General features: G+C 52.9%; 1 protein-coding gene across 1 annotated transcript in view; it reads left to right on the top strand.

The window, feature by feature from the left end:
• The window catches only part of LGR6 (leucine-rich repeat containing G protein-coupled receptor 6), a 151,326-nt gene that overhangs the window by 63,424 nt on the left and 77,536 nt on the right, over nt 1-10,366 (top strand). The window contains exon 4 of the mRNA XM_009999633.1: nt 9,454-9,525. Within this exon, the coding sequence (XP_009997935.1) occupies nt 9,454-9,525 (72 nt within the window). The remainder of the gene's footprint in view (nt 1-9,453; nt 9,526-10,366) is intronic.

Below are 10,366 nucleotides of genomic sequence, written 5' to 3'. Positions count from 1 at the left end.
CCCCAACTCTCTCAGCCTGGCTCCAGAGCAGAGCCTTTATGGCCCTCCTCTGGACTCACTTCAGGAGCTCCATGTCCTTCTTCTGTTGAAGGATCAGAGTGTTTCCAGATGGGAAATTGTTGCAGGAGATTGCTCCAGGAGGTCTTGTGAGAGCAGAAGTTTGTGTCCTCATGCTTCAGGACCTGCTTTGCTCTCAGCTGGGCTGTGCCCAGTGACAGAGTGGCACTTGGGCTGTGACACCAACCCCTGTGCCTGCAGGCTTGCCTTTCATTTGCTGCCACCCCCCAACCTTTCCCATGGAGATGTGCAGAGGACCAGCCCAGCTCCAAGGCCAGGGAAGGAAGGGTTGAGGCTCACAGTGATGCCCCATCCAGGCCCTGCTATGGGTCTCTTACTTAAGAACTTTCCTGCTGCTTAACATCAGGGCACTGCCAGCCTTCACTTTCAAAGACTGATGCTTTCCTGGCTCATTTGCAGGGGTGTGTTGGGCTGACTTTGCTGCAGAATATGCTTTCTATAATGATCTTTTGAGCTCCACTGAAGTGAGGTCACTGATGGATGCAGCTGCAGGTCCCTGTGCCCTCCAGGAACACCCATCACTCACCCTCATCTGTTTCTGAGTCATCGTGAGAGTGAGGCCAGCAGTGAAAGGCATGGAAAATATAGGCTGGTACCTGGGAATTTTCTGGAATAGGACCACAAGTTTTGCCAGGACAGACCTTAGGAGCACCAAGTTTAGTCATTTAGGAAGAGCTCTTGGCACAGATGAAGACTCTCACTTATTTCCTCCACTGAGGAAGGTGCTGGAGAAGGCAGGTGAAGGTCACCATGAGTTTCCTTCAGGTTACAATTCAGGTACTTCAGGACATGGCAGCAGTGACCTGGTTGGGACTGGTAACTCTGCAGCAGCTCAGCAGGATCGGCCCCATCTCCCCAGGGACAAGGGAGGAACAAGTGTCCCTCCTGGCACTGGCTTGCTGCAGAGCCATGGGCCACTCCACCTCCCTTCTGACCTGCCTCGACAGGGATGTGCCTGCAGGGTGCCTTCTACAGCAGCACCACGACCTCCCTGACAGTACAATAACATTCCCAGAATGTCCTGCAGGGGAAGGTGATGTTGTTGCCATTTTACTGGCTGGGAAAAAAAAAAAAAAAGGCAGGAGCTGAGCTTGGAAGCAGGGTTGTCCCTTCCCAGTCCATTGCAGAGCACCTTGCACCTTCCCTCAGGGTCTGGTTGTTGGACAGAAGAGGGACCATGGGGCTGGCTCACCCTGCTCCTTGCTCCTGGAAGTGACTGAAAATCCTCCCCCCTTTCCTAAGCCATGTCCCAGTTACTTCTTCCCTTGCTGTGCTGCTTTGCCCCCATCCAAACCTGTTGAGGGCAAAGGCCCCCCTGGAGAGCCAGCTGCTCCAAGTTCTCCACACAGCCTGGTACTTTGAGAAGTGCAACTTCCACCCAAAAGGCTACAGGAGGCATCTGGGTCTAATGGGGAATTGCCATGCTTTGTAGGATAGTGTCATTGGGATACCATGGATACTACACAAACACGGGGGGTGGATGACCAGTTGTAACTTGGTGCAAATGAGTGTAGCTCAGACAGCATACAAAGGTGTTCCAGGTAGATGAGGAGCACCAGTCTGGCCCCAGTTATGTCTGCATCCTCTGGGGCTGCACAGTGCAGAACACTGGGGCTTCCTGTGACACCAGCTGCTCTGCTCTCTGACCAAACCAGACCCTGGATCCCTTAGGACCAGTATAACCACTATTGAAGTCAGGAGCTTTTGTCTGCACTTTAATCTTCACCAAACAACCACAAATCTCAAAGGAGGTATCTGGAGAGAGAATCTGAAGACCCATGAGGCAGTAAAGATCAGATAAATGCTGGGATGTCAGGAATCAAAAGACAGGAGCAGGGAGGAAAGTCCCATCTCCTCACTGCAGATAGAGGCAAAGCATCAAGTTTATACTGAATGATCCTGGCTCTGCTGAAGATCCAGACAGAAAAGGGCTTGGGGAGATCATCACCCTTCAGCTGCACACTGAACTTCCCTGGGGATGCTGGGCTCTGTTGGGCAGCAAAGGCCACCAGAGAGGCTGCTGGGCTGGACACCAACCTGCACCAGACACCTCCTGTGACCCTTCTGTTCCCCTTGAGGCTGGAGAGGTGATGGGCAGGCCAGGCTGTCTCATCTGGGCCCTGCCCTGCAGGATGTGGGGCAGCAGGAGAGCAGCCAGAGGACAACAGGCAGAAGGATGAGGAAATGCCAGATCCTCTCCTCTGGGGAGGTGTGAATAGAAAGGACAGGGGGGCAGAAGCAGCTGATTGGGATCATTTGGTCTAGAAGAGAAAAGGCTCAGGAGGCAGCATGGGAATGCCCAGCAGGGAGATGTGCAGGGTGCTCACACACTGCTCTGCCCTGGTGGGGCAGGGCTGGGTGGCCATGAAGTGGTTCCTCTGCCCGTGTCCTCTCCTGCACCTTCTGCCCAGAGCTGCTCCTGGGCAGCACAAGTGGCCCCAGTGTCCTGGTGCTGCACGGGGCAGAGCCAGCCCTGGACACTGGCAGGCTCAGATCCCTGCTCCAGCAGCTCCTCATTCTCCTCTGGTCACCCTGTTGTACCTCATCCCCTCCATCCTGCCACTCTCAAAGCATCTCTCCTCTTTAGCTCCCCAGCTGATCTTCTCAGCAGCTGCTCTGTGCAGACACAGGCTGAGTGCAGGGGCCACAGAGCCCCATGAGCTTCCTTGCTGCTGCACCAGAGCCAGGTCCCACAGGGTGCACATTGCACGGCTGGTGGGACCCCTGAGGTGAGGGTCACCACGGAGGGTTATGGGGCTGGTGGAAAGGGGAACCTAAAGCCCAGTGATCAATCCCATGGGTGCTCTCTGCAGCTCCTCCAGGTGCACAGCTGTCCCACAAGGACCAATGCAGCTTCTAGGGCTCCTGTTCCTGCATGTGGGTTTGTTCTGCAGCCGAGGTGTGCCCGGGGGATAAGGCACTGGGTCCTGCAGCCCAGTGAAGCAGAAAACCAAATTACTTTATTTAAAAGCAGTGAGAAGGATCAGGGATCTGGTGATGAACTGAAGGAACAATGAGTCAGCTATGGCTGCTTAACCAGGGGAGGTAAATGAGGTTGGACAAGCAGCTACTGCAGTAAGGAAGGAAATACATGTTCCTTTTTGAACCACGGAATCACCAAGGCTGGAAAAAACCTTTCAGATCATCAGGTCCAGAAGACAGGACTGGATTTTTTGTAGCAGATGGCACCAGGGATATTGGGGACAGAGCGTGTCTAGATGCAAATGCTCTCACAGGTGGGCTGAGCTGTGACAGGCACGGCTGGGACTGGCTGCCCCAAACACAACCATCCTGTAGTTACTCAGGAGCTGGTTCATAGCAAGATCAGAGATCTTAGCTCTAATGACAGGAGTGTCCCTGAGGAGACAGGCTAGTAGCTGAGTATTGTAACACTCTTCATAATGTAATTTTAATGTGGTCAGGCCTTAGAGCTTATTGCAGTGATGTGCATGTCCACAAGTAAACTCTCATATACCTCTTGGGCTGTCAAGACCCCTGGTGCTTTCCTGGTCTATCCAGAAAATTATTTTATGTTTAAAAAAGGATGGGAAACACCCTGGGAATTCCTCAACAAACCTGCCTGTGCAGATGGTCCTCTCCCTGCCCTCGGAGTGAATCCGAGAGCTACTGGAAGCAGGACCAGATTCTTGGCTCTGGCTCCTCTGGCTGCTTCGCTGCACAAAAAACACCTGGAAAGTGGCCATGGAGATAGGCCTGTGCAGAACCCATGCAGGGGAACAGCCAGGGAAGCAGGTGTGTGGAGACTTGGAAGAGAGCAAGTGAAGAGCCAGGCTGCCCCACTGCCAGCAGAACATGGTAACACAGGGGAATCTGCTGAGATCGTCATGTTCTGACTCCTGAGCCAGCCCTAACCAAGGGCCAAGGGGAGATGTGGCCTCCTCAGCTCCTCTCAGGTGGGTGCAGATGGACAGCAATGGATGTGCAGCTGCAGGAACTGGTGCTCTGGGGTCTTCTCAACTGATGGATATATATATATCCCTTTGCAAAGAGGCTTTGCAAGTGCAACTCTCCAGGGGCTCTGCTCTGCAGCACAGCCAACCCACACCCTTCCCACAGAGGCTGATGCTCCTTGGTCCATGCTTCATTGCTAGGAACATTCAGAACCAGCTCCATAGACTGGTTTGTCTCCACTGCCAAGGACCTTCCCTTGCAAAATTAAGTCCTTAGTCCATGTTATCCCTGCCTTTGAACTTTCCAGGGTGGAAGAATATGCTGCCTGGTCAGTCTCTGTAAAACTGGAAACCTCCTCATCCTTCCAGACCTCCTGGTGAGCTGCCTGGATGCCCCTTGCCTCCAAATGCCCTGGCTGGAGCTCCCTGACCAGGTGGCATCCATCCCAGCCGGGTGGCTGAGCTTGTGTCACAGCTTCACACCTCACCCCCCTTGCCCCCCAACAAACGCTCTGCTGCACACACAGGAGGACCAACCTCTGCCTTCCTCAGCAGATCCTGCAGCAGCACTCACCAGCTGAAGGCACCTGCAGGCAGCACCGGGTCAACACGCCTGAGCAGGCGGGTGTTGGGCAGTCCTGGTGCTGCTGCCTGTGCAGGCTGGTGCTGGGGGTTTGCAGGCTCCCTAGGGCTGATGAGGCTTTGCTGAGGGGGCAGCAGAGGATGGGCCACCCTGGCTGGCTGCTGTGGGGCAGCAGCCAAGGGAAGCACCTGCCCCTCATGCTCTGGGGGAGCCTGGCTTGGGCTGTGCCTGCACTTGGAGGCTTTCCCTGTGGAATCTGGTTGGGGTTTCTTCTCAGCTGGTGAGTGCTGCTGCAGGATCTGCTGAGGAAGGCAGAGGTTGGTCCTCCTGTGTGTGCAGCAGAGCGTTTGTTGGGGGGCAAGGGGGGTGAGGTGTGAAGCTGTGACACAAGCTCAGCCACCCGGCTGGGATGGATGCCACCTGGTCAGGGAGCTCCAGCCAGGGCATTTGGAGGCAAGGGGCATCCAGGCAGCTCACCAGGAGGTCTGGAAGGATGAGGAGGTTTCCAGTTTTACAGAGACTGACCAGGCAGCATATTCTTCCACCCTGGAAAGTTCAAAGGCAGGGATAACATGGACTAAGGACTTAATTTTGCAAGGGAAGGTCCTTGGCAGTGGAGACAAACCAGTCTATGGAGCTGGTTCTGAATGTTCCTAGCAATGAAGCATGGACCAAGGAGCATCAGCCTCTGTGGGAAGGGTGTGGGTTGGCTGTGCTGCAGAGCAGAGCCCCTGGAGAGTTGCACTTGCAAAGCCTCTTTGCAAAGGGATATATATATATCCATCAGTTGAGAAGACCCCAGAGCACCAGTTCCTGCAGCTGCACATCCATTGCTGTCCATCTGCACCCACCTGAGAGGAGCTGAGGAGGCCACATCTCCCCTTGGCCCTTGGTTAGGGCTGGCTCAGGAGTCAGAACATGACGATCTCAGCAGATTCCCCTGTGTTACCATGTTCTGCTGGCAGTGGGGCAGCCTGGCTCTTCACTTGCTCTCTTCCAAGTCTCCACACACCTGCTTCCCTGGCTGTTCCCCTGCATGGGTTCTGCACAGGCCTATCTCCATGGCCACTTTCCAGGTGTTTTTTGTGCAGCGAAGCAGCCAGAGGAGCCAGAGCCAAGAATCTGGTCCTGCTTCCAGTAGCTCTCGGATTCACTCCGAGGGCAGGGAGAGGACCATCTGCACAGGCAGGTTTGTTGAGGAATTCCCAGGGTGTTTCCCATCCTTTTTTAAACATAAAATAATTTTCTGGATAGACCAGGAAAGCACCAGGGGTCTTGACAGCCCAAGAGGTATATGAGAGTTTACTTGTGGACATGCACATCACTGCAATAAGCTCTAAGGCCTGACCACATTAAAATTACATTATGAAGAGTGTTACAATACTCAGCTACTAGCCTGTCTCCTCAGGGACACTCCTGTCATTAGAGCTAAGATCTCTGATCTTGCTATGAACCAGCTCCTGAGTAACTACAGGATGGTTGTGTTTGGGGCAGCCAGTCCCAGCCGTGCCTGTCACAGCTCAGCCCACCTGTGAGAGCATTTGCATCTAGACACGCTCTGTCCCCAATATCCCTGGTGCCATCTGCTACAAAAAATCCAGTCCTGTCTTCTGGACCTGATGATCTGAAAGGTTTTTTCCAGCCTTGGTGATTCCGTGGTTCAAAAAGGAACATGTATTTCCTTCCTTACTGCAGTAGCTGCTTGTCCAACCTCATTTACCTCCCCTGGTTAAGCAGCCATAGCTGACTCATTGTTCCTTCAGTTCATCACCAGATCCCTGATCCTTCTCACTGCTTTTAAATAAAGTAATTTGGTTTTCTGCTTCACTGGGCTGCAGGACCCAGTGCCTTATCCCCCGGGCACACCTCGGCTGCAGAACAAACCCACATGCAGGAACAGGAGCCCTAGAAGCTGCATTGGTCCTTGTGGGACAGCTGTGCACCTGGAGGAGCTGCAGAGAGCACCCATGGGATTGATCACTGGGCTTTAGGTTCCCCTTTCCACCAGCCCCATAACCCTCCGTGGTGACCCTCACCTCAGGGGTCCCACCAGCTGTGCAATGTGCACCCTGTGGGACCTGGCTCTGGTGCAGCAGCAAGGAAGCTCATGGGGCTCTGTGGCCCCTGCACTCAGCCTGTGTCTGCACAGAGCAGCTGCTGAGAAGATCAGCTGGGGAGCTAAAGAGGAGAGATGCTTTGAGAGTGGCAGGATGGAGGGGATGAGGTACAACAGGGTGACCAGAGGAGAATGAGGAGCTGCTGGAGCAGGGATCTGAGCCTGCCAGTGTCCAGGGCTGGCTCTGCCCCGTGCAGCACCAGGACACTGGGGCCACTTGTGCTGCCCAGGAGCAGCTCTGGGCAGAAGGTGCAGGAGAGGACACGGGCAGAGGAACCACTTCATGGCCACCCAGCCCTGCCCCACCAGGGCAGAGCAGTGTGTGAGCACCCTGCACATCTCCCTGCTGGGCATTCCCATGCTGCCTCCTGAGCCTTTTCTCTTCTAGACCAAATGATCCCAATCAGCTGCTTCTGCCCCCCTGTCCTTTCTATTCACACCTCCCCAGAGGAGAGGATCTGGCATTTCCTCATCCTTCTGCCTGTTGTCCTCTGGCTGCTCTCCTGCTGCCCCACATCCTGCAGGGCAGGGCCCAGATGAGACAGCCTGGCCTGCCCATCACCTCTCCAGCCTCAAGGGGAACAGAAGGGTCTCAGGGGGTCTCCTGCTCCTCACACCCCCACAGGGTGTCTGCACTCTCCCAGGAACGTCCATCTTGCCGTGGGTCTCCTGGGATCCCCCCTGGCCTCAGGGCAGTCCATGCCTCTGCAGCTGGTTATCCCTCTCCATCCACAGAGCCTTTCTCTTGGTCTCCCTGAAGCATCCCATATTTTCCAGCCACTCCCCACACTGCCAATCTCTGCACCCATTTTATGTGTAAGGTGGCCTGAGGTGTCAGCGGAGGTGACAACCTTCCCCTCCCAGCTGTCATCTGGGTCCTCAGCAATAGTGCTGAATATCATCTCCAGGGGAGATGCTACAGACCCTTAAGTTTGTTCTTCAATTATGAGGAACCCCTTTATTAACTGGAGTATGGCCTCTCTGTGGCCTTTCGTACCACAGTAAATGTCTTCTCCCTGGCATTGCATGCAGCATTTAACATCTTATTAAAGAAAAGCTGAAGTCAGGGCAGATGATGGCAGCTCCTTCCTCTCCATTTTCATGGCCCTTTACCCAGCACAGATGGCTTTGACAACTCATTCGTCACAAGAGACACCAACAATTACTTTTTTCCTACTTTTTCTTCTCTGTGTGTGTACAAATAATAGGAAGTCTTTATTTTCTTTCAGAAATTGAAGAATTGTGTGGCTTAGAGCTTCCCTTTTGTAAGACTGTCTCTACAATTGTTTTTTTTCAACTTTGCCTTCATGACAGACCTCCCAGTTCTCTGGGGTGAAGCAGTCACAGCAATGGAACAGTTTCTTGCTTGTACCTTTTCTCTCTGAGCTGCCCCTCCCTACTCAGGCCATGCTCTGTCCCTTGGACACTGGTAATAATTCCAGCATCCCCATAAGCACCATTTCCCTTCTCATGTCACCTCCAACCATTCCTTGAAGGTTTTGGAAATAGAAATCTCTGGTGTATAAAACATTCCTTTCTTTAGGCACTTGCCCCAGCCCATCTACCACACTGGGGTGTCTTTGTTATGCAGAGCAGTGGGTGCCCATGACGTTCCAGATCTGGAAGGAACAAGTAGGTTCAGGACAGAGACTGGTCCAGAGTAAAAAATTTAGCCTTTCCAGAGGTGCTCAGATGATAAAACCAGTAAATCCACAAGCATGGTGCTCGAGGAGGTCAGTGAGAGAAGATGGCAGATGACCAGGTCAGAAATAGCCCTGGGGTCCAGTTCTGACCCTGCCTGAGTCACGAGAGCTGGTCAGACACCTGTCCCTGGCCAGAAGCACTGCCACCCAGTGTCTCCTTTTCACTCACTTGTGTAGTTACCTCAGTGCCTTCTCCATGTCCTTTGCTCACTTCCATTTCTGAGAAGTCCTGGATCCTGCCTGTTCAGCCCAACAGCTCCAGTCACCTCGTGTCTCTGGAGCCCTTGAGATTGTTGGCTTTTTCCACAGCAGCCCCAGTCACTGCTGCAAGTTGAGGCAGTACCACCAAGCCCCTTAGCAAAGAGCCATGGGGTAGCTCTTCACCCATGGGGTCTGCAACTGTCCCACAGGTTGAGTAAGAGCACAATGGGCAGGGGCACGTCCCACCAGACCAGGCTGCACAAGCCTCATCCAACCTTGAACACCTCCAAGGATGGGGCTTCCACAGCCTCCCTGGTCAACCTGTTCCAGTGCCTTTCTCCCCTCATGGTGAAGAATTTCTTCCTGCTCTCTAACAGAAATATCCCCTCTTTCAGTTTAAAACCATTACCCCTTGTCCCATCACCACCCTCTCTGGTGAAAAGCCCCTCCCTAGATTTCCTGGAGCCCCTGCAGGCACTGGAAGGTGCTCTAAGGTCTCCCTGGAGCCTTCTCTTCTCCAGGCTGAGCACCTCAAATGTCTCAATCTGTCTCCTTGGATCATCTTTGTGGCCCTTCTCTGCACTCTCTCCAGCAGGTCAGTGTCTTTCCTGTGCTGAGATCACCCACTGCAGCACCAAACCCACCCATGAGACCATCTGCTGCAGGATCCTGGACCACAGCTCACCTGCTTGGCACCATTCAAGCTTGCTGAACAGCCCTGGGTGGCCAACATGGTGTTTTCCAACCCCACTAGTTTTCCAGCAGGAGCCCAGAACAGTGTCAGAAACAAAGCAGCAACATCCTCCATTTTGTGACAGGCTTTTTTTCTTTTTAACAAAGTTTTCTTTTTTCTAATTCTAGGATGTTGCAGAACAATCAGCTGAGTCGCATCCCTGCAGAGGCACTGAGAGATCTTCCAAACCTCCAATCTCTGTAAGTCATTAAAATCCAACTCTGAAAGTTGCTCAGTCCCTTGAGGGCCTTGGGCTTCCCAGCATTTGAGTCATTAGTTCCTTTGTCAAGGATGTTTTGCCCTTTCTTCCTTTTCTTTTCCAATTACAGCAGAGATTGCTGTCACTTAGTGCAGCAGGGAGGGGAGGGCAGTTTTCAAGAAGGGAACACTGTCTTGGTAAAGGATGTTGAAATTACAGCTCCCCATGTGTGTGCTGTGATGAAAAGGCTACTGGTGCCAAAGTGTGTTTCAAGGAATGCTGGAAAATATCCACCCAGAAGGGGCTCGATGGACCACAGTGGAGAATCAACCTGCCAGGAAGCACAGAGGATGCTCTGCTCAGACAACATGGGAGTTGGGCTGCTTTGTCCAGATAGAGGGTAGTTCAGTCAGGGTGGAAATGCGAGGAGAAGCTGAGGCTGGGATGGTGCTTTTCCCTTAGAGTGACTTTAAACACAGCAAGTTTGTGCTATTGCAGTCATGAGAAACCACCCGTCACTGAAATATGTGCAGTTTTCCTGAGTATGGACACACTTGAGATCAGATCCTGGCAGTGCTGCTGAATTTAGGGAAGGTCTGTTTGGGAATCACCCAGCTGGTGCAAGCAGCACTGCCAAAGCTTGTAAGAACATCCTGAATTCATAGAATCATAGACTCATAGAATAATCCTGGTTGGAAGGGACCTTGAAGACCATCAAGTCCAACCATAACCTAACTCTCCCACCATAACCTGATTTACCCATTCAGTGCTTAAATCATGTCCCTAAGCACTATATCTACATTTCTTTTAAACACTTCCAGGGATGGTGACTCCACCACCTC

The sequence above is a fragment of the Chaetura pelagica genome, unplaced genomic scaffold, assembly GCF_000747805.2.
Source record: "Chaetura pelagica isolate M959 unplaced genomic scaffold, ChaPel_1.0 scaffold286, whole genome shotgun sequence".
Classification (NCBI taxonomy): Eukaryota; Metazoa; Chordata; class Aves; order Apodiformes; family Apodidae; genus Chaetura; species Chaetura pelagica.
Note: the sequence above shows the minus strand (reverse complement) of the source record. Positions and strands in the feature narration are given on the sequence as shown.